The 24353-nt window shown below is 38.0% G+C and overlaps 4 protein-coding genes across 9 annotated transcripts; 2 read left to right on the forward strand and 2 right to left on the reverse strand.

Annotated features, from left to right (window-relative positions):
• Positions 1-821: 821 nt before the first annotated feature.
• LOC102609921 (ATP-dependent DNA helicase At3g02060, chloroplastic) lies at positions 822-11040 on the reverse strand. Of its 6 annotated transcripts, none has more exons than XM_052435172.1 (16): positions 10223-11040; positions 9385-9610; positions 8971-9216; positions 8677-8811; positions 8373-8497; positions 7666-7805; positions 7240-7310; positions 6795-6956; positions 6083-6169; positions 5790-5963; positions 5408-5452; positions 4211-4567; positions 3410-3793; positions 3124-3342; positions 2443-2575; positions 822-1455 (listed from the first exon to the last, which is right to left on the reverse strand). In XM_052435172.1, the coding sequence occupies exons 1-13, from the start codon at positions 10858-10860 to the stop codon at positions 3692-3694; spliced, it is 2508 nt and encodes an 835-aa protein (XP_052291132.1). In that variant the 5' UTR covers positions 10861-11040; the 3' UTR covers positions 822-1455; positions 2443-2575; positions 3124-3342; positions 3410-3691. The 6 variants fall into 6 exon arrangements, with proteins under 6 accessions (XP_052291132.1, XP_052291134.1, XP_052291133.1 ...); XM_052435174.1 differs by having other exon boundaries at positions 822-1486; XM_052435173.1 differs by having other exon boundaries at positions 2438-2575.
• Positions 11041-11357: 317 nt separating this feature from the next.
• On the forward strand, positions 11358-13073 carry LOC107177138 (uncharacterized). Its single transcript, XM_015530480.2, has one exon. The coding sequence runs from the start codon at positions 11358-11360 to the stop codon at positions 13071-13073; it is 1716 nt and encodes a 571-aa protein (XP_015385966.2).
• Positions 13074-17425: 4352 nt separating this feature from the next.
• On the reverse strand, positions 17426-18525 carry LOC102612224 (non-specific lipid transfer protein GPI-anchored 30). The gene is made up of 2 exons (XM_015527232.3): positions 17826-18525; positions 17426-17732 (listed from the first exon to the last, which is right to left on the reverse strand). Exons 1-2 carry the CDS (start codon positions 18148-18150, stop codon positions 17611-17613), a joined length of 447 nt encoding a protein of 148 aa, XP_015382718.2. The 5' UTR covers positions 18151-18525; the 3' UTR covers positions 17426-17610.
• Positions 18526-20121: 1596 nt separating this feature from the next.
• Positions 20122-24340, forward strand: LOC102611926 (retinoblastoma-related protein-like). Its single transcript, XM_015527291.3, has 10 exons — positions 20122-20575; positions 21187-22054; positions 22143-22299; positions 22414-22486; positions 22664-22840; positions 22930-23046; positions 23151-23277; positions 23381-23496; positions 23582-23697; positions 23916-24340. Exons 2-10 carry the CDS (start codon positions 21202-21204, stop codon positions 24076-24078), a joined length of 1899 nt encoding a protein of 632 aa, XP_015382777.2. The 5' UTR covers positions 20122-20575; positions 21187-21201; the 3' UTR covers positions 24079-24340.
• Positions 24341-24353: the final 13 nt, after the last annotated feature.

Genomic DNA, 24353 nt, shown 5'->3' on the forward strand with positions numbered 1-24353 from the left:
ATCTATTAAGGGTTTTAGTAATTTAGACTTTAATGTATCTAATAAAGTGTGTGTCTTCAATGTATAGAGACTTAAAGGATAATTTTTATTTCTATAATGAATTGAAACAAAAATATATAAATACAACAAATAAAAAAATTATCTATATAGGTAGTTATGATCTCATGTCATCGTTCTATTCTCTAATGACATCACATCATCAGATAGAGTACAAAAAAAAAAATTTAAGAATTATATAGAAGAACGTGTTGATATGGAAGACAAATCATACAACTCTAGAGAGCTATTAAATTTTATGGATTTAAGTACATTTCTCTATATTCATTCATTAATTATTAGTAATACAAAATAAATGTTAGCTATTAAGTTTTATGGATTTAGGTACGCTTTTCCATATTCATTTATTAATTATTAGTAATACAAAATAAATGTTCTTGAAATTTAAATAATGATTTTCACCAAAAGCTTTATTGTTCTAACAGTTATTCTATTCAAGATGGACAAGTCTGGAAGATGTTGCTACTAGAGTTGATAAAACCATAGTGGCAACTGCTAGTGAGGTTAAGCAAGCCTGATCGCATGACCAGTGTTGTGTTCTCGTCGCATTTTAGGCCATCCCACGATGCAACCTTTGGATAATTAAGCATATGGATTATAAGAAGCAATCTGATCATGGGTGATAAGGCTTTCCTTGAATTTCAACAAGGCAAAAACCCTCATGCTTATCAGCACATATATATATATATATATATATATGTGTGTGTACATATATAGAGGAAGTCAAGTGAGCAACTGTAGTAAGTTGCAAGATGATATAGCAATGAAGAAAATTATAAGTGCATTAAAAGTAAATACGTTGTTGTGTTACCTCCAATTGCTCGAGGTCAAGTCAAATACATGTCTTATGGATTCTCCACATGAAATCCTAATTCATATCCTAATAATTTAATCATAATACTAATTTAATTTATATAGGAAATGCAATTAGTGAAGATTTTTCCATGATTACCATAAGATGCCAGTCCTAGTAAGACTCAAGGTCTTAACAGTAGACTCATATGCGGAAATACAGAAGTTATACCCTTTAAAGATCTGAATATGGTATCCAAAAAGGCACCCGAAATCAAATTCTTGTTTGGATCGATCGCCCAACACAAAATGCGCCTGGCGTGGAAAACTTTCTTTATTCAGTGCCAGGATCTTCCGAAGCTTCTGTCGAGTTAAGGACCCAATTGACTTGAACCTGCAACTCCTCATGAGCGAGACCCGTACTGCCGTACATCTTCTCGCACACTGCACGGTCTCATATTGAACACATTTGAAGACCTGTGGAAGAACCCATATTGTCCCAAATCCGCGCTCACTGCCCAAAAATTTACACGTGCATTGCATGGCCTGGCCAGTGTTCGCGACCAGCGTGGAGAAATATTCATCCGAGGATTTTGAAGCCGGAGGCTGCATGTGGTATAGACATATGTGCATGTACCTTTACTTAGTCGAAGGCTCAAAATTAATATTCTGAATAATATGAGTTCATATAATATTATTAATTGCATGCTGGAAATGGAAACAAACGAGAGAATGGCAAAGATCACATCTCTCTCTACTTGTCAGTTGCATTAAACAGTGGTGCGCTTAGTCTTGGTTGGGAGGTCTATGCAATTTTCCTCCAATTTTTGCTTAGATCAGAAGAAAGACAAGTTCTTAAGATTATTACACATAATTTATTTTTGTCAGCGTTCTGTCAGTCTTTTAGCATTTTTCATAACTATTTTTATTTTTTTTTCTTATTTGAGACTACAAGCTTCTTTTTATTTGAAATATATTTTAATTAGTTGATCAATTTTCATACTTTAGAGGCCATGGGAAAAGAAAGACAGTTCCGTAGATTGAAGCTTGAATGGGGTTTTGATTAATTTATCCCACTTAAAGCTTTTAAGGGTGCTATGAACGGATAACCTGTGGATGATACATGTGTGTTCGAAGTTGATGTATTTGTTAAAGCACATGACACTTAGCAAACTTTTAAGCATGTCTGGAGGATTGAAAACTTTTCATCATTAAATGTAAGTTGCAAAGATTCAGATGTGTTCAGTACTGGTGCAAAGCACAAACCGTATCAGGTACTTATGACTTAATTAATTACTACTATACTCCTTTTTGCATAGTATAATCAGTTGATTACAAGTTGCCACCAAAATTAAGTTGTAATCAACTGGATTATCCAAAGCACTGTAACAAATTATTGGGGATATGCATTATTCCATTAATGTTTTCGATTCTCGTCGAAGAAGCTAAGTGATACAATCTACATAATATTCATTGGGAGTCTAATTTTATGCACTTTAAAATTCATCTCAAATGTTTACCTAACATTGTCCGGAAATCTATGCCTGCTAAAAGGCAACATATCTACCTAATATGTAGGGAGATATACCTTACCGGGAGAGAAAATTAAATTCAGTAGCCAACTGAGGACTCCAAACTAAAAGTGAGAACACTGGTTATCACTCCGCCAAAGACTTGGTTAATGGTAAAGTATATGCCTGACACTAGAGGTCCAGGCTTTTGAACTCTGTTCACATAAATAGAAAGAAGATTTAGATACTAGTTATGCTACACTTGAAAAATTAAATAATTCTTGAATGAAATTTTTTTCTCTTAACAAACTACAAGAGCAAGCTCTGGAAGAAAAAATTATCAATATGAGATTGAAAGTGTCAAAAAAAGTTTCCCAAAGGCTGAAAAGAACTTATGAAACAAAACGAAAAATAGGACTCCTCAAATGGATTGAGGAAATCTCACTTGGAGGAGAGTATACGGGTCTGATCAATGATAAATAGCATTGTCGATTGCCAGAATCATTAGTGTAATAAATAAAGAAACACTGCAGTGGACATAATCTATATTTTATTTCACTAACCCTTTTTCTCTCTTTTATAGCCTTCAGCCAAATTTTTTACAACATTTTAATCAATGCAATATACACTCGATGACATAAATTATCCAAGTATGTATGTACGTATGTATGCATGCATACACACACACAGCCGACTGCATCAGTTACCTTGTTTGTATCCAAACTAAATGTTAAGAAGGTCATATTAGCAGGGATTTGCATACCAGAACTCTTGGCAACAAGGTTATGCAAATAACAACAGCAGAGCATCAATTAAAGAAAGACGAGCACCGTAATGCCACTTTCAAAAATCAGAGGAGTATCCTGCAGAGATGCTAATCATGTGGTGAGCTAATGCTTCTCATAGTGAAGCACTCTCTCTTTGAAGTTTGAAGCAGAAATGAAAACAAAATGTGGCAGGCCCCATTCTATCTACACATATCCTGCAACAACGAAAGATCCAGTCAGAACTGAGCATTGCCTGGACGGAAGGAATGCTATGTGGTTTACCTTGAGACATAAGCCTGTATAGTCTATCAGATCCAGCCACTGTGTAAGAAATATATTTGTAATGTTTGAGTTGCTTTGATTTTGAACTTTTTGGTAATTTAAACAATGATGTCTTGGCTTTTGAATATTAGAGGGGTAAAAACCCATTAGCATTGGAGCCAAAGACGAATTCTTGGTTTCCCTTCAGTTGAACCCACCCAGTGCAAGCCGGCAATCTTGATGTATGTAATTAGGAAATGTCCAAAATTAGTCAGAAATTATGTACTTATTCTGTAATAGAAACTAATATTTTATAAGAGCTGGGAGTGAAGCATAAAGCTCAACCAAACATTGAAAGATCCAATTGAGTAATTGTTCTCTTGGAAGTTCCAGAAGAAGTTCCGCCTGGTAGAAAAAGAAAATGAAAAAAGAAACACAAATTTCAGATTAGAATGGCCACAAAAAAAAAAAAATAAATAAATCTAACTTCCAGCTATGACTTTTAAATATCCCATCAAATTAAACGAAAAATAAGCCCATGGAAGGGTGAATCAGCAGTTCTATCACCCTTGAATTCATAAGTCTATGAAGCTCATGGTTTTACGATATGTAGCCAAATGGACTACATAGTTCTCACAGATCCACACTTAACAACACCGCCTATCCGATTTACTCTTTCCAGAATCTCAGTTGACAATAGAATGAAGCAAGGGGTATTGATTAGGATTACTATCTTCTTGCTGTGGCATAAGTGCGTGAAGAAACAGGAAAAAGAAACACAAAGGGAACCATACATATACGTAAGAAAAGTTATAAAGTTACCTTTATTTGATCTCCCTCAAAGGTCAGAGAGTTTCGATGAACTTCAGATGTCATAGAATCTATCATCATCTTGAAAACCTTCTTATTCATATTTGTTTTCATACCAACCATCTTTCCTGAAGCGTAGATTTTGGTAATTCCAATATCGGCAGCCATTCTCCTCACATAAAGCTTCTTCAGTAGAATTTCCATGGAGTATGGCTCTTTTCCATATTGGCGGCGCAGACTCTCTGTAAATTGCATTAAGCACCAGATATCTTGTTCAGCAGCTTTCTCAGCTTCATTCACCATTTCCATCGGGTTCTCCAAATGGTTAATGTACTCAGAAGGAAGACGAGGGTTTATATTTATATCGATCTGGGATTAGAAGGAATCAAAGAGAATCAAAGAGAACTTTAAGAAACTATTTACAGTCATACACATAATGCTAAACCAGACCACATTTAGGCTGGATTTTTATTCAAATGCACCATTAAGCTGAGATTCTTCGTGAAGTCTGAATATGTTTCTAACCATATGCACAAGACGATCTATTTTGAAAATAGCACATGAGTTTTATCAACTGCACTACCACATAGATTAAGCACAAAAACCTAAGGAAAGCAAATTCACTGATACAGCAGCTCAGTAGTCAGTATATCATATTTTTTTCTCTTTTTTTATAGGAAGCTCAGTATATGATATGATTGACATCTATCATTGATAATGCCCCAAAAGATTGTAGTATTCATATAACTGATCTTCAATTGCCTGCAATGCTTTCCAGAACTAATCCCTTTTAAAAACATTTGATATAACATTAGAAACTCGAACTCAGTGTAATGGAGATTCTTCTAATCATAGCTATCATGACAAAGTGACTTCTTACAGTATCAACAAAAGTGCATCATGTCCATTTACTTGTGTAGGCACAAATTGCCTGACCCTTATAAGTGCCACTAACACACACAGTCCTTTGCAGTATTTCATGAATTCTCAAATTATTTCTATTTCAAAGATTGAAGCTCTTAATTTTCAAGAATAAAGAAAGAGGTGATATTTTAATGATGAAAAATCTTATCAAAATTCATTTTTCGGTACTCAATGAAATAACCAAGTAAAATTTCTCAAATTTCATTCTTTAAATATGATGTATAAAAGATTTAACTAAGCATATACAGCATCAGATGACTGAAAGTCCAGGGAGTAGAATATTACCTGCACGGACTTGTAAGGAACTGAAATTACACAGTGTTCATCAACCTGGAGACAGAAAGGAAATGATACAAACTAGTTAAAAAAAAAAGAAGAGGCATGAAAAGTGCAAGAAATTGCACCAAAGGTGCAACTGGCACAGGTATATCTCAGTTTTTGTGAAAGTAGCTATTTGTTCACCATTTTACTGTTAAGGCATGGAAGAAATTAAGGAAAGTGTATGCATCATGTTTTTCAATCACTTAGAAGAACAAAGTGCAATGGAGACAATAACTTAAAAAGCATCCAAGTGGACCGACAAAATCTGGATCCAGACAACAAATTTGACTGAGATGCTTCTTTCTCAAAAAAATGATAAAAGAAATGCATTATGAGCTAGAAGTACCTTGGATAAACTCTCAAAAAGCATTTCAAAGAACAGATCAACACCAACATTTCCAACATCACCAGTCTGCTGCTCACCGAATATGGTGCCAAAGCCTCTTATGCCCATGTCTTTCTCCGCAAGTTGGAAACCTTGGCCAAGTTCACGGCATTCTTCAAGAGCTGCAAGCCTTTCCTAGGAGAATGATCATGACAGTGAAAGTTATTTTTATATGTCACGTTTTAGCAGAATTTTAAGAGTGAACTAAATATATATTAAGAAATATAGGTTAATGCTGACATCAAAATACTTACTAGCGCTTGGTCGGAAAGCAGTGACTTATCAGGATAAAATAAGTAGGCATGAGCTTCCTTATCAGCCCGGCCCACCCTTCCACGCAACTATCGAATTTTTTTTAAAAAAAAAGGAAGAAAAATCATGAGGTGAAGACATACAAAAGAAGAAGATGAGCATCCAAGACTCCTATCACTGCAGCATTTTAAAGGCATACGTAACCCAAACAAAAAAAGAATCCAAACACAAGCTATCTAGAAAATTCAATGACAAAAGAAAAAGAATCATCTTCAGTTCGTGCACAAATTTTGATGTATATATGTAAAAATGTATGCATAAATCAAGTATGAGGGAGATGGAGAGGAAAAGGGGCAGGAAAGAAGTGGGGGCATTGAGGGCAAAGTAGAAGCGCTGTTTGCAAATAGCCATTGTTCACTCAAATGTATATGAAATAATATTAACATTCATTAAAATAAGTTGACACAATTGCAAATAAAAAGCACTAAAATATCATTTGGTTAAACACAAGGGTTGCCTCAATAATTGCAGACACTTAAACTTCAATAACTAAGAACATTATGATTTTTGAATAAGCTTTTTAGAAAACAGAGAGCTAATCCTCTCTTCCAAGTGCCTGTCCAAGACAGAGATTTCTAGTTTTGCTACTCCGAATGGGAACATAGGAAGTTTAGGAATAAACTAAAGATAGGAGAAAAGTGCAAAGTGGAGGACCTGATACAACTGTGCTAGCCCAAATTGTTGAACGTCCTGAACTATGATGGTATTTGCATTTTGAATGTCAAGCCCACTTTCTACTATGTTTGTGCATATAAGAATTTTGATAGCACCTTGTGCAAATTTCTCCATTGTTTCCTCAAGCTGCCTGGAATATTGCTGCAAGCAGAAGCATAGCATATAAGATGGGTGTCACGTGATACATTGCAAACTTCATGCGGCCAAAAGTTAAAATATCTCAATTGCCTAATAAGGAATAAGTAGCACGTACAACTATAGGAGAATACAATATAAAACTCATGGCATTTTCTATTTGCATTGAGGGTAATATTCCATCCAATTTTCAGTGGCACACTCATAATATTGAGAAACAATTTTTCTATCCTTGGGCCTTACTCCAGTATACTAGAGTATATGGCACATTATCCCAAGGTGGAATTACCTGCCCATGTGCAATAGCTATATCAACACCCGGAAACGCTTGTTGAAGAAAATCCATTGGTTCTTCGAGTCCTGTTAAACAAGAATGGTGGTGATGTTAATATCAAAACAGCCAAACATGAAGTGCAGAGCAATATTTTGGAAAAACACCGACAAACCTAAATGCAGATAAATTAAAGGGGTTTAATATTTAGTAGTATGTGACCTTTCTTTCCCCACATTACTACATCTCATTCACATTAGAAAATCCAAATCTGATGCTACAGTGTTCACAAGGCAATGAGCATGATCAGTGGTAGAAAATTAGGAACAACAAGATCAAAAATTTATTCTGCAAACCAATTACTGGTATGATATGGAAAAATTTGAGCCAAACTATTTCATACATGAAAAATGATATATAGGATATACTAAGAATCAGGTTCACCTTTTATGCGAGGCAAGACATAAAAAACCTGCCCACCTCGATCCAGCTCATACTTGATAGCTGATATTACCTTCTCTTTACTGAAGGCAGAAAGATGTGTTTTTATAGGAAGCCTTTCTGGAGGAGGAGTTGAAATTAAACTGAAAAGAGAAAGGGATACATATCATAACCCTATAAGAATGAAGGTCGAGACAGTTGCTAGTCTGAATGGATTTTTTGTATACTGAGTCCTTAAATACACATAAAGAGCTCATTTCTTTGATAGTGGTCGATTACTCAAGCCGCATCATGCAGCTTATCTTTATGAGCATCTCAAAAGAGTATTTAGTCAAAAGAATAAATTAAATATGCCAATCTGCCTTTTCTTGTGCTTACAGTCAATTGATTGCTCACTTAATAATGCCTACAACTTGACAAGAACTCTGGAGTTCTATTTTACCAAATTTCATACCTAATCCAAGAAACTTAATTGAACCGAAGAGCAATGATTAAATATCAAAGACTGAAATTGTTTACTTCAAATAATAGATGAAAGTAACTGTAATGATGCAGCGTACGGTAAATTTTTTAACTAAAAAAGAAATTTATTTTCCCTTTAAACAAATGGTTTTTATTTTCAAAGCAGCATAGATGAATGACATATTGTGGTTTCTGCTCTAATTGAAAATTATGCAATGCAAAAAACTCACTGTCAACACAAAAATTACCTAGCATCACGAAATCCAGTCAACGCTAAATAAAGCGTTCGTGGTATAGGTGTTGCAGAGAGAGTAAGAACATCAACTGAAATTTTAAATGAAGCAATCTTCTCCTTCTGTTTGACACCAAACCTCTGCAAACCAAGGAAACATTGCACATGAGCAGGAATGACAGCTAAAAAGCCACTTCAGTACAGCTAAGAATATCAAGGAAAGACCACACAACTGCAGTATTAAGATGCAATTTTCCCCTATCATTTACTAAATTTCCATGATCCATGATAACAGCAAAAGAACTTGGTTGGAGACAAACCTGTTCCTCATCGACGACAAGAAGGCCTAGATTGTTATACACAACACGACTTCCAAGAAGTGAATGAGTTCCCACAATGATGTTCAGGTGACCATGTTTTATCATATCCAAATGCTCCTCTTTCTCTGCTTTACTCTGCAATTTATGGAAGATAGTTAAATTACAGAATGAACAGAGGAACCCTGACATAAACTGGATAGGCAAAGGTGTCCAGTTTGGACTGTAGAATAAGGGAGTAAGAATATGATTGACTTCAAGAAAGAAGAGGCTAATCCAACAGACATATTTGCATACCTGAAACCGACTGAGAAGTCCAACCTTGATATCGGGATACTTGGAAAACCGCTCTGAAACAACATCAAAATGTTGCTTGGCTAAGACAATAGTTGGTGCTAGAACCATTGCTTGCTTTCCTGCTGAGACTACACAGAAGATGGCACGTAATGCAACTTCAGTTTTACCAAATCCAACATCTCCACAAATTAATCGGTCCATTGGAGTTTCCCTCTCAGTCAAATCCCTCTCAACATCAAGAAAAGCCTGTAATGAGGGTCAAATATATGAGAAGAAAAACTTCCACCCATTCTATTAAAATCATATAAGCACGGTTGTCACTCTGTTACGGCAAAATGAATATCCCGGAGTTCGCATGACATCTAAAAAACTTTAAAAAGTCAACAGAAATGAATGGTGCACTTGGAATCATACCTTTTTTTGATCCGGTGTGGGTTCATAAGGAAATTGGGCTGCAAATTCAGCAATTGCAGGATTCTTAGGATAAGGTGGCCTTTTTTGTTTGAGCCTGTGTAAGTACAACTCCATTAAGTCCACAACCATTTTCTGGATGGCAACCTTTCCTTTTGTCTTTCTTCTCTCCCACGCAGTAGTGTCACTCAGTTTGCTCAATGTACGAGGCCTTTTAGTCTCATTTGGCCTGAAATCATAACAGAACATAATTGAACCGCAAGTACAGGAATTACATAAATACATACGCATGAAGTAGAGCGTTGAACAGATGCTCAATCATCTTTGAAAGTTCTCAATATAGTTTATTCAAATAATCCACCCATTTTCATCATAGAATGCTTTCTCAGTCTTTCTTGTATCAAATTTCACAGTTTCAAAAAGCTTAAGTTCATCCATGCATCTTCCCAGTTACTTCGGAAGTAACTAAGCAAAACTCTAGTGGTTCTTGAATAAATCTAATATAAACTAGATTACGCCTCTTTTTCCATAAATCATTTACATAAGAGAAGCAAAGATTGTAAAGAATAACAAATTTAAGAATACAATTAGCACAATTACAATAAAAAGCAGAACTGAGGTTCCAATGAAACAAAAACAAAGGATAATCATCAGCAGAAGTGTAGGCGTGATAAACAACTACAAAATTTGCTGTCTGAGATGTAAAACAATCAGCTTGTAGACAATAATATAAACCAACCTTTACAAATTAATCTTAAACAGCAAAAGCAAGCATTTTGCTTTATGCAATAGAATCCAAAAAGAAAATGTACAACGTTTCCAAAGAAAAGAGAAACCTTACAAGTTATATCGATAGAGCATACGAGATGCCTGCTTAACAGGAAGTTTAGCCATCCCATCAGCATACTCAATAAATACATACTCAATAGGCACAGTAGAATCTTTCTGCACATCAAACTTAATCCCAACAAATTTCCCAATACCAACTTTCTTATGCACAACATAATCACCCGACCTCAGACTGTAAGGATCAACTTTATAACTAAACCCACCAGCCCCATTATAACCACTATCACCAGCACCAGCACCGGCACCACCACCCCCAGATTTCTTCCCTTTCAACTTCTGCAATCCCTTCTGCTGCTGCTCTTTAACCAACTGAATGTACTTATCAGCCTCTTCCGAATCCATCACGGGCCTCGTTGCCTCTCTTTTCCCAAAATCCCTTCGAATTCTCTCATTGAGAATGGAAATGTCATCGGTCTCATTCTCATTTTTTTCCCTTCTTTGGGTTGGCTTCTTGCTGGTGGGTGAGGAAAGTGAGAGGCCAGGCGTGTAAACTGCTTTGAATTGGAAAGATTGTTTCTTTTTGGCCTGTTTGTGGGCAGTGAAGAGTGAAGTCCAACCCCAAAGCCTAGGTGGAGCTGCAGAAGTTGAAGTGAGCTTTAAGTGCGGAGTGTTTGGTGAGAAAGAAGCCATTGGTGTTACAATGAATGAGTTCAAAAACTCAATAGGGTATCGAGAGATTCAGGAAGCTGTAGCATTCGTGGCGTTGATTGTTGGTGTGGTGGAGCTGAGACTCAGAGTGAAGGGCAGTAATGGATAAATCAATGGAAGGTTTTGGAGGGGTTTTAGACACGGAGCCAGCGGAACTTATGGTTTTGACTGACAATGATGTAGAATTGTAGATATTTTCTTTTAAAGAGATTATCATTTAGCTCCCTGTATTTTTACATTTTCTTATATAGGGATGCAGTTTGTCTATTTCTTTAAAATAGGTCCCTCTGTACTTGAGAGTGAGTAGCCTAATGAGTAATGAGTAATGAGTAATGATTAATGATAATTATGGTAAGGTTCGGAATCGGATGGTTATTCCGTTCTCTGAAATTATTTTGAATTATTTAATTTCAGAGAACGGAATAACCATCCGAAATTATTTTGAATTATATTAAAATATTATCACCTTTTATAGGATTATGGAGAGCTCCGAAAAATCCAGACGTGGAAAAAACCCTAGCGCTGGAGGAATTTTCCCTCCACCGTTCAGGGAAAGTCGAACAACTAAGAAGGCAAGGTTTCGTGATGAGGAGGTTGCTGATGATACCCCTGTCCATGTTTCGTATAAGGAAACCCTAGTAAACTCGTCGCGTGCAATGGAGACGGGTTATGATGGCGGCGCAGGGGACTGGGAGTTTGAGGAAGGGGACGTGACAGAATATAAAGATGGACCTATGCCCTCCATAACCTTCTCGGATAGGGTTCATGAGAAGTTATGTGAACCATGGCAGAACTCAGTGATAGTGAAGTTGCTGGGTCGCACGATCGGTTACAGAACACTCTGTACGAGATTGAATGCCATGTGGAAAACAACAATGACTTACTCGGTGATTGACCTAGAAAACAATTATTTCCTGGTTCGTTTTCGTTCGGCTACTGATGCTGTCGATGCCCTAACAAAAGGTCCGTGGATTATTATGGGGCATTATCTCACGGTGCAGCCATGGACGCCGTCTTTTGATGCCAATACAACGGATATTGAGCAAGTTAATGTATGGATCCGTCTACCTGGACTCGCTGTCCATCTATATAACCGGAAAGTTCTCCAGAAACTTGGAGAATTGGTGGGTACAGTAATGAGAATTGATTCGAACACAGCTTCCTCAGCGCGTGGAAGATTTGCACGAATTGCAGTTCGTCTCTCCCTGGCCAAGCCTCTGGTTTCTCAGTTTGTGTTGGACGGGAAGGTTCAAAAGGTAGAGTATGAGGGCTTACCAGTGATTTGCTTCACATGTGGAAGATACGGCCATAGTAGTAGCAGTTGCAAGGGCTCGAATTCAGCAACCAATTCTGGAGAAGGGGTCCAACCTCAACCTAATACGCAGCCCCAGGGGAACATTGTCCAACCAGATGCTCACGGTAATATTGATAGTAATGCCGAGTCCTTTGGACCTTGGATGATAGCCACGAGAAAGGGCAGAAAATTCAATAGTGGCAAGGACATTAACAATGGCTTGACTAAGAACCGAGAGAATACAGGGGCTGGTGGTTCCAGATTCCAACTTCTTGAGCAGGTCACGGACGACCGTGAGCACCCCACACATGCCGCTGTGACAGACATTCCATCCACTTCGCACCAACTAAACACGGCCAACCCTTACCAGATATTTACTGCCAATCACGAGGATAGAACAAAAACTCCGGCTAGACGTAAGCAGCACATCACAGCCTTTACTGCCAAACCCCAAAAGAAGACACCAACGTCCTCTTTGAACCCAATCCGAAACCCTTTTCAGCAGAGCACTTTCACCTTAAGAGATTTGCCCCATGCAAACCCTAGGACCGAATCATGTTTTAACCCTCAGCCCAACCCCAACCACCAACAAATTTCCCCTCTAGTTACAACCTTGGACCCAAAAAAGCATACGGTGATATTCTGTGAAAACCAAAACTTATCTCTTGGAGATGTAAGGGAGGTGGGCAGTGATCAGGGAGGTCGGCTGAGACGGGAGTATGAGCACTTGTCTGACCCTCCAGACGATCAACATGCTGTTTGTGTAAACAACGCAAATGCTCAAGCGCACCCGGCTGTGTCTATGGGGGAGAATGACGGGGAGGAGATGTCCGATGAGGAAGATTCGATGATTGAGGAAACGCCTTTGGCGTTGATGCATGACGGGAATGGACAACATTAATAAGGTGTCTACGCTTCCTCATTTTGCTTTTATTTATCTCATGACGATTAGCATTATGTATTGGAATGTCCAAGGGGCAGCCTCGGCTGATTTTCGGCGCTCATTCAGGACAATGGTTAAAAACTACAGCCCATCCTTGGTGGTTTTGATGGAACCTCGCATTAGTGGGGTCAAAGCAGATGATTTCATAAAGAAGAGTGGTTTCGACCAGTCCCATCGAGTGGAAGCAGTGGGCTTTGCTGGTGGAATTTGGCTTCTTTGGCAGAGTTACATAGAGGTGGAGGTGATGCTGAACCATAGGCAGTTTATCCACTTTAAAATATGTAGGAATAATACTTTTATGTCTTGGGTAACGGCGGTATATGCTAGCCCAAACCCGATGTTGCGGAGACAGCTGTGGAAGCATATGGATAGCATTGCTATGTCAGTTCAAGGGCCTTGGCTAATTGGTGGGGACTTTAATTCTATATTGTATGCTTCTGAGAAGCAGGGGGGTGCTACACGGAACTCAGGAGTTTGCGGTAATTTCCGGCAGTGGTTTGATGGGCACCGAATTTTTGATCTAAAATTTAAAGGCCCTCGGTTTACTTGGTCTCGTGGACTTCTGTTTAAACGACTTGACAAAGCTCTATGTAATAGTGATTGGCTAATAAAATTTGCGGACAATTCTGTTCTTCACCTTCCGAAGGTTGCTTCAGATCACAGGCCGGTTCTGGTTCGTTTTGCGGGAGCTGAGTACAGACACCAGGGGAATAGGCCTTTCCGATTTTTGGCACCCTGGCTGACTCATGAGCATTTCAATTCTTTTGTTAAGAAAGTTTGGGATCCTCAAGCCCATTATAGAGATGCGGCGTCCCATTTTGTCCAGGTGGTCCAAAAGTGGAATAAGGAGGTGTTTGGAAATATTTTTCAGCGGAAAAGACGGTTAATGGCTCGTATAAATGGGATTCAAACAGCCTTAGAAAGGTATAGCTCCCGAGGGCTTGTGCGGTTAGAGGCTAGGCTCCGGAATGAGTTGGAGACGGTGATGGGTCAAGAGGAGATCATGTGGTGGCAGAAGTCAAGGAAAGACGAGCTTCTGCACGGGGATAGGAACACGAATTTTTTTCATCAAAAGACCATTGCAAGACGACGGAGAAATAGAATTGAAGCTATTCAAGATACTTTGGGGAACTGGCTTTATAATGAGGGAGAGATTCGAAATTATGCTATTGATTATTTTTCGTCCTTATACAAAAGTGAAGTTGCAACCCCTCAAAGTTATCAGGTACCGAATTTATTCCCAGTCTTAAATGCTTATGATTTGGAGAGTACTGTCGTCCCAGTTTTGGACGATGACATTAAAAGGGTGATTTTTAGTATGAAACCCCTCAAAGCTCCAGGTACTGATGGACTGCATGCAATCTTTTACCAGTCTCAATGGCCAGTTGTGGGGCCCTCCTTCTGCAAGTTTATGGGTGACATTTTTAGTTCGGGCAAAATCCCCAAAGAAATCAATACTACCCTATTGGTTTTGATTCCCAAAGTGGAGCACCCTACTAGCCTAAGTATGTTTAGGCCTATTAGTTTGTGCACGGTCGCTTATAAAACAGTGACTAAAATAATTGCTAACCGATTGCAAGCCTTGTTGCCGGACCTCATAGGCCCCCACCAGACTAGCTTTGTGCCCGGACGCCATATTATTGATAATATTGTTGTTGCTCAAGAAGTGGTCCACTCCATGCGAAAGAAAACAGGGAAAAAAGGGTTTATGGCCATCAAGGTGGATTTAGAAAAAGCGTACGATCGAATTAATTGGTCATTTATTTTCGATACTCTACAGCAAACTGGTATCCCGATTCAGTTATCTCGATTAATCATGGAATGTGTAACTTCGGCTCGGATGAGTATTTTATGGAATGGTGAGGCCACAACAGAATTTGTCCCGGGGAGAGGTATCCGTCAGGGGGATCCGTTGTCTCCTTATATTTTTGTCTTGTGCATTGAACGGTTGAGCCATGGAATTACACAAGCCGTGAGGGATGGCAGCTGGAAGCCTATTCGGTTGGCCAAGCATGGAACTCCTCTAACGCATTTATTTTTTGCAGATGACTTGCTCCTTTTTGCAGAGGCGTCAATTGATCAAGCGTACACTATAGATGCAGTTTTAGACAACTACTGCCTGAGCTCTGAAGCGAAGGTCAACAAGTCGAAAACTAAAATTTACTTCTCTAAGAATGTCGGTTCAAGAGACGTTCAGCTCCTCAGTAATGTTTTGGGGTATTCGGCTACAAATGACTTAGGGTGCTATCTTGGAATGCCTCTCATCCATTCGAGAATAAATAGAGCTACCTACCAATCGATCCTTGATAAGGTGGAAAAGCGGCTCACGGGTTGGAATGCAGCTCACTTATCCTTTGCTGGCCGAATTACTCTAGCTCATTCGGTGCTCCAAGCAATGCCAATTTACGCAATGCAGACAACTTTATTACCAGCTCCGGTGCGTGGGAAGCTTGAGAAGTCTTGCCGTCGTTTTATTTGGGATGGGAAGTCCAAGAGCCATAAGATGAGTATGGTGGGCTGGAATAAAATTTGTATGCCGAAACCCAAAGGTGGCCTGGGGTTTAAGAAGTTGGATGTGATGAATCAGGCGTTATTGATGAAGCTGAGCTGGCAAATAGTTTCGAACTCAGACAAGCTGTGGGTTAAGGTTATCTGCTCAAAGTACGGGTTGGATCCTAGACACTTGCCGTTGTCCCTACCTGAGAAACAAGGTTCTGGAATCTGGAAAGCCATAAAGAGCACGTGGTCAGCCACCATGCAGGGAGCTTGCTGGGCCGTTTGTGATGGTTCTCGAACTCGCTTTTGGCTGGACTGCTGGGCAACAAAACAAGGCCCTTTGATCAATCTCGCTGTTCATCCAGTGCCTCAAGAATTGGTTAACGCTACGGTGAGTGATTTTCTAAACGTGCATGGGGGCTGGAACTGGTCAGCTTTTGAACATTTGCTACCCAATTCTATCCTGATGCAAATTGCTTCGAAAATGCCTCCTAGCTCTCTTCTTGGTGTTGACAAAATTTATTGGCGTTATGAGCCAAGTGGTAACTTTACGGTTCGTTCGGCATATGAGACCCTCGGTCAGCTGGAACTCACTGCTACTGATAATGCATGGAATCATGCATGGTCCTGGAAGGGGCCGCAAGCAACTCGCATTTTCCTTTGGCAGGTTTTACATGCGAAATTAAAAACCAAGAGTGAACTAGCTAGGCGGCATATTCCGGTTTCTCCAGGTTGTGATCGTTGTGGGGCTCCTCTTGAGGATATTATTCACGTCTTGAGAGATTGTCATTGCATCAAGCAGGTTTGGTTTCGGCTTGTTCCAACTCGGCATCAATCCTCTTTCTTTCAGTCATCTTTACGGGATTGGATAATTGCGAATTTACAAAACCAGTGGAACATTCCCTCTCCATTAGCTTGGGAGTGTATATTCGGCGTAGCGGTGTGGAGACTATGGTATTGGAGGAATCATTTTATGGTGGAGGGGAAGCTGGCGGATAGCTCAACAGTCTATGTAGATATCCTGGCCAGAGCCAACGAAATCCATAGACTAAATAATTCTCACATAAGTCAACAGCCGCGGAGGAAGGAGATTTTTATTGGATGGCTACCACCCCCATGGCCTTGGTGCAAATTGAATACGGATGGATCTTGTAGAAAAGATGAGAGTGCAGGTGCTGGTGGTATTATTCGAGACTCGGTCGGTCACTGGATAACTGGATTTTGTATGAATATTGGAGAGAGTTCGGTGCTAATGGCTGAACTTTGGGGTCTATACCAAGGATTACGTCTAGCTTGGGAGGCTGGAATAAAACGTCTTTTGGTTGAAGTGGATAGCCTTTGTGTTACTCAATTGGTCTCGAAGCAAGTGGTTGTGCCTAACGAGTTCTATGCTTTGGTCGTAGCTATCCGGGAACTTATTAGTAGAAACTGGCAAGTTTCCATCACCCATATTTATCGGGAAGCAAATTCGGCGGCGGATTTTATGGCAAACATGGCTCATTCATACCCCCATGGAGTGCACTTATTTTCTAGCCCGCCTGTGGGTATTTATTCTATTATTGTTCAGGACTTGTTTGGGGTTACTCAACCCCATCTTATTCCTGTTTAGCTCGCTAGTTTGAGCCCCATCTAATCAAAAAAAAAAAATTATTTTGAATTAATAGCCTGAATCTATTTGTGATTTACCTCTAAAATATTGGAACAGCATACTTTATGGATTTTTCACTCTTAGACAAACTTAATTGGACAAATAAGATAATAATACCTTTACTTAGCATCAAATAAAAAGAGATACACAATTTCCATGAGGCTAAACTTTTATTTACCTTTAATTAGCATCAAATGAAAGAGATACTCAATTTTCATTCAGCAGAACAACATCAAATTAAAGAATTCAAAGGAGAAAAAGAGAGAGCTTTATGACAAAAACAAAACTCTCAAAATACAACAGCAATTAATGTCTTGGAAGCAAGTATATATTCTTTTGTTGCCAATAAGATTATATCACATTCGATACGCACAAAATCTGAGCAGTCATGGACAAAACCAAGGCCACCATAAAGCTCTGTGACTTGAACAACAAGGCACTGGCCGAGGAATCCTGAGCTGAACCTGGAGAACCTATGGAAAAATTCATTTATTTGTTAGCATGCATGACTAATAAATGATATATAAAAATCAAAATAAAATTTTATAACATGCAGACGTCTGAACCTCTGAGGCAGCCAAGTGGATTGACACGTTGTCCACATTTTCCGGGCAATTCCTGTGCTGCAGAAACATTGATGCCAGCCTCCTCAGCTCTTCTGCTGCCTCTGTTGCTAATCATGCTGCACAAACATTCAGGATTGTCCTTGATCACCGATTTAAGAGGATCACAGCAACTATCCGGCACGTCTCGGCTTCCGTTAAGGTACCTCAGGCAAGGAGCGAGCCGGTTCAGGCAATAAGTGCTTTGAGCCCATGTTCCCTCTACGCTCAACATTGCCAACAACACCATCAATGCAATCCCACAGCTTGAAATCAACTTCATCTCCATTTCTTTCCTCTTCCTTTGCTCCCCCCTCCCTTCCTTGTTTCCTTTGATGTATAGGCTTCATCTGTGCGTCACACGAGCTAGTTACATATATCTGTAGAGTCGGGATGATTTTTGAGCAAAAGGGCTTTGAGTTGGTAAGCCAACAAGTGCTTATTGGTTGATTTTTCAATATTATCTCTAGAAAGTGATTATGTTTAGGGACCAAAATAGTAACAGCTGAAAGAGGAAGGTAAAGGTCGTTGGATAGGTGAAGCTACTACTCGCCACCAAGAAATATTTAAAAATGCCATGCAAAGACCAAACTTGATGTAGGCTACGTATGCCCAAAAATTAAAATCAAAAGCTACGGCTGTCTATTATGACATTTATGAGTTTTTTTTTTTTTTTTACACTTTAAGTACCAATGTCTGAGTATTTGGACATGCATGAGTTAGAATTTTTATAACAGCTTGTGAATATTGTTGAAGACGTGGATAAAATAGATAATGTCATGTTACAATATCACTTATCATAAGATGATTGTCGCCCAATAAATCATTACTCATTATAATGAAACTTTTTAAAATCTACAATCTTTTAGGTTTTGGGTGTTTGCCTATGTTGCAGTATGAGTTTAAAAAAATAAATAAAATAGGTGATAACACATTGTATTACTATACAAATGATTGTGTGATTACGCAAATTTGTAAAATGATAAGACTCTAGTGATTATTGTTAATTATGGAACACTCGATAATGCTTAGTGATGACAATGGGCACCGCCCGCCGAGGGTTTGTCATTACCAAATCTAAACCCGCACAAAATTTAAATTATTAAACCCACCCGCAACGGGTTTTAACAATTACCAAACCCGCAATAGTACATTTTTTGCGGGTTTCCGCATTTAAAATCATAAATATTTAATATATAAATTTATGATAATAACTTCAAATTTCATATAACATACTCAATTTTATATTTAACCAATATAAACGAAAAATTAAAATTTCAACATGAATCCAACACAAATTCTCAAATATAAGTATAAATCACACAAATCTATTTAAAAAATACAAACTAGTACCTAAAAATAACAATTACATTTCATATTATCATTTAAAACAAGCTCCAAGAGAAGATCTTCATTTCATTCACCACAATAAGCACTCATCCAGCATGATTCCTAAAATAATAATTAAGATTAATATTTTCAAATACTAATTCGGAGAAAAAAATTATAATAATGAAATAATTCATGTATTAAGATAAAGAAAATAATACATACAAAATTATAATAGGTATATAATATACACAACTTTGGGCCTTTTGCTATTTGGTAATTCGAATAATTACATTATTTTCTTTATACATTTAAAGATTAAAATTAAATTAAAAATATTTAGAAAAAATATTGCGGGTCCGGCGGATATCCGCCAGATATAAGATTAATATCAAACTCACCTGCATCCATGTGCGGGTTTTAGTTTATAATAATAAACCCGTCCGCAACGGGTAAAATTACCCGCAGCGGACAGGTTTTGGCGGGCAGGTTTGGACAGATTTGTGGGTTTGCGGGTACAATTGTCACCCCTAAATGTTACCAATTAAACGAATTGAAACGTGAATTTTGCATAATTTGACTAAAACTTTTATTTTAGAATACTACCTTACACTATAATTAATTTGCATTTGAGTGGTACTAGTGCATGTGCCAAGCTAAAATTTGTAGCCAACGGAGCTAACATATAGAATGTGAAATTCTTTATCTTCCTTCACTTCTCATGAAGGATAAGGTTAACAATGTCATCAAAATTGGATTAGGAGGGTCAGTAAGAAATTTGACCCGATAAAACATCACTTAAAATAATAAAATAATAAAAATTAAAAAAAAATAGAATCTTAGTAAAGAAAAAAAATTAATCACCTTTAAAGAAGAAAAAAGGAAATATGACATTAGCAAGTTAATTTTTTAATAGAGGAACACTTTTAAAAGACAACTTTACTCAAATTAAATCCAATAATAAAAGCATTTGAAAAGAATTTAAAAAAGAAAAAGAAAAAAATCCCTAAACGAAACGTATTTCTAAAAGTAATTGACGGAATCGTGAAACGAAACGGAATACTCTACAGTTAAGGAAACAGAAATAGAAACAATAAATAAATAAATAAAGGCGGATGGACTTCATTGTTCGTTACACTTTCCCGCGCGAAAAGATCGATCATCTTTTTTGTCACCCCCTCCGCCAAAGTAGAACCAAAGTTTTGACAGAAAGCGCAAGAAAACGAGAGAAAAAGTGAGAGAAAATTCAATACCCACGTACCCAAAACAATAAATAAATAAAAAAAGAAACAAACAAATAAACTGCTTGATCGATCCCCACCACCAACAGGAATCTGGCTTCAAAGCCGGCCCCCGTTTGCTTTTTGACGAACATCGTTTACCAGGTTTGATACATCATCTATCTGTTCACCCAATTGGATTTACTGTTTTGATATTTATTCAGTTCTTGTGTTTGCTGCTATCTCATACTGATGATCCTGCATGTTATTTGAATTTTTTTCTGATATAATTCGAAAATAATTTCAGAGAGAGAGAAAAAAAAAAGAATTCGTGTTCTTTGTTGGAAATCAAGCAAACCTTTACTCCCGTAAATATTTGTTTTCTTTTCTTCAAAAAGAATCACAGTTTTGCTATTTTACTTGATCTTATGTAAACAGTGGCAACTTTTATGTTATTAAATTATTCTATGATGGGGGGTCCTAGTAAACATCAGATGGCGTACGTTAGCACTAGGGGTGGCTATGGGGTTCGAAGCTCGCTTACATGAGTGTGGAGAGGATTTGGTTTCCGGTGATTTCTTGTTTGAAATTCTTTTACTTGATGTAAATTTTCTTTACAGTAAGGACTGCATGTGCTTAAATGATGAATTTAGATGGTGGTGTCTTGAAGGTTTGCATTAGCAAGAAGGAAACAAGATTTCTCTTGCACTAAACTTTCGCTAATGTACGTTCTACGTTTTAGTGTTAATATAACATTGTTTTACTGAATTGTGCAGAGGAAAAATTGCGCGATGGGCTCTCCAGTGGAAGCCACCAATTCAACTTCTCCTCCATGCTCTCCTGCGTCACAATCAAATGGTAGCATGGCAAAGATGACACCTACACCAGTAAGAACAGCGCAAAATACAGCTTCAAACTGGCTCAAAACTGTTATTGCTCCTCTTCCTTCGAAGCCATCCGCTGAATTGGAGAAATTCCTTTCATTGGGTAGTGTTAGCATAGCTAATGAGGTAGAAAGCGGAGCAAATATAGTGCTGGAGGCCATATTTCCGAGTATTAAATTGGGAGAAAGGCTTTTTAATTGGAGTCTTTTAAATGTTAATTTGATGGATAGCTTGTGGTCAGGACAGGAGCGAACTGAAGCTCTGAAATTGTACTACAAGGTGTTGGAATCAATTTGTGCATCAGAAGCTGGAAAGTCGAGTTCGAGAGATTTGAGTGGTCTGCTAACAAATGAGAAGTTCCATAGATGCATGCTTGCTTGTTCAGCTGAGCTGGTTTCGATGGCACGTACTAGAGTCAGTATATTGTTTCCATTGATCTTGGAGAGAGCTGGCATAACAGCATTTGATATGTGCAAGGTGACAGAGAGCTTCATTAGACATGAAGATTCCCTTCCTAGAGAATTGATGCGACACTTGAATTCTTTGGAAGAAACAATGTTAGAGAGCATGGTGTGGGAGAAAGGTTCGTCGTTGTACAATTCATTGATTGCTTCAAGACCAGATCTTCAAGAGGAAATAAAGCGATTAAAGTTGCTAGCTGAGCCTATGCCATCACTACATGAAATTTCCATGAATAATCATCTTGCTTCTGGAGTCTTGGCATATCAACATAATTTGCATAAGCACAAGCCATCAACAGGTAATGACTTTCTCAGTCAGCTAACAATAACTTGTATCCCAAGAAACTTCTTAATAAAATGAAGTTTATCGCTTGCTCCCTATCTCAGGTAACAACGGAATGAAGAGACTGTGTGATGAGAATGGCAGTAAGCTCACAAAACACAATTCCTATGCAACAGCAATGAAGGTTGATTCACCAGTTGTGGACAGTCACCAAGTAAAGCTGCAACCAGTAACCCCATCTTCGCAAACGGCATTTATGAGGCACGATCTTTTTGTGAATTGATTTTTATTGAATGAGGGATCATAGTCCAGTTTAGATGTTACTACGTTCTTTTATCTGTTGAAAATCTCAGAATTGTTCATTTCTATTTACAGCCCTGTGCAATCAAAGACACCGAAAGATGGGGGTATCAAAATGGATGCTGCAGTCACTTTTCTTTTTAACAAGGTATAGTAGGCATTGGCCAACTATTGCAATCAGTGTTACAATACAATAAAAAATATAAAAAATAAAAGATACAGATTCTTTCATGTACATTCCAAAGACTTCCCACCGGCTAATCAAACTTCACAGTGCTTTTATATTGAAGGTAAATAAGCTAAAAGGAATAGTCTTTCTTTGCAGATGACTAAGTTAGGTGCTGTTCGAATAAATAGTATGGCTGAGAGGCTGAAACTGTCACAGCAAATCAGGGAGAAAACTTATTTGCTTTTCAGACAGATACTGGTTGAAAAAACTTACCTTTTCTTCAACCGACATATTGACCTCATCATACTCTGCTGTTTCTGTGGAGTCGCTAAGGTTTGAATGGGTTATTTTGGCAAGCAATGATAAATGCTCTGTTGTTCATCCTTCTTCCATTCATTCTGAGTTTATTTCGTGGCTTGCAGATTAATAAGTTAAAGCTGAAATTTGAAGAAATCACTGACAATTATGTTAAGGAACCGCAATGCAGATCTCAAGATTTTGGCTTTGTTTTTGCCGGCTGGTTATCTAAGCACAAAGGAGTATGTTAATCATCTCAATGTTTTTCTTTCCCCTTTTTTTTGCTTTTTCTCTACATATCAGTTTTTCAGCGAAGCTTATACAACCTGTGTGTCTGTTGAAACAGAAAAATAGAGAGAATTACAAAAGCATTGATGCATTTTACAACAAAGTATTCATTCTAAACGTAGTTTCTTTAGTAAAGGATATTGGCTCTACTGAAGCACCGAAACAAGTTCCTGAGGCTGACAACGGTATGCTTCCTCTATTTTCTCTGCTTTGCTCTTGTTAATTTTTTCAAATTTTCTTTCTTTGACAAAACTATTCATCGAAATAAATTTTCTGTTCCGCTGGTAGATATTTGTCCCAAGACACCGCCGCAGCCATCCCCATTTCCAAGAATACCCGATATCTCTCCAAAGAAGGTGTCTCCATCACAGAATGTCTATCTCTCTCCGCTGAAACCATCAAAGGCAAGCAAGTTCTGCCCTGTAAATGCTTAGTTAAACTTCCCTTTTCATCCATAATTTGCTCTAACTTGTTTGTAATGTTCACCAGAAGGATGCTTTGAACTCTCATCTGGGCAAAAGCTACTATGCTTACTTTGGGGAGAGTACTAGTGCTTACCAAAGCCCTTCAAAGGATCTTGATGCTATCAACAAGCGCATAAACAGGTATGTTAATCTTGAATTGGGAATCGACAGTGTTAATGTCACATTAGTTTATATGGTCAATCTCTACGCATCGTCTTACTTTAATTGTTCGAGGATGTGATACCCTTTGCCATGCAAGACACCTTTCACATGATTTCATCGTCTTCATAGGGTGTCTTTAAAAGACCCGAAACTCTGGCACACAAGCTGATGATCTTCATTCTTGTTTCATTTTCCAGCACCAACAAGCGAAGACGTACGTTGAACTTTGATGATGTTAATCCGGCTTTGATCAGTGACGCTGTGGTGGCCAAAGTCTCTTATTTGAAAATGATAAACGTGCTCAATGATGGGAACCCTTTTTTCACTTCTCTTACTATTTTAACTAACGATCTTCTGTAGCAAAAGTTACCAAAGATAGGCCAGCTCAAAGGCTGGGGCTATGATAGATAAGTATGGGACTTGCGAGTGCTTTGGATACATCATACATAATAAAGATAAAGAGTAATAAATGAGGACATTTTCTTCAAAAACACTCCCAAAACTGTTTGTATTCGTGTAAATGATAAAATTTTTTCTCATTCATTTTTCATCAACTCTTATGCAAGCAATTGTTTATATTCTTCTCTTATGTCAATAAATCAGGAATTTATAGGACCCGTAATTCAGTGTTTGTT

The sequence above is a fragment of the Citrus sinensis genome, chromosome 2 (genome assembly GCF_022201045.2).
Source record: "Citrus sinensis cultivar Valencia sweet orange chromosome 2, DVS_A1.0, whole genome shotgun sequence".
In the NCBI taxonomy this organism is placed as follows: Eukaryota; Viridiplantae; Streptophyta; class Magnoliopsida; order Sapindales; family Rutaceae; genus Citrus; species Citrus sinensis.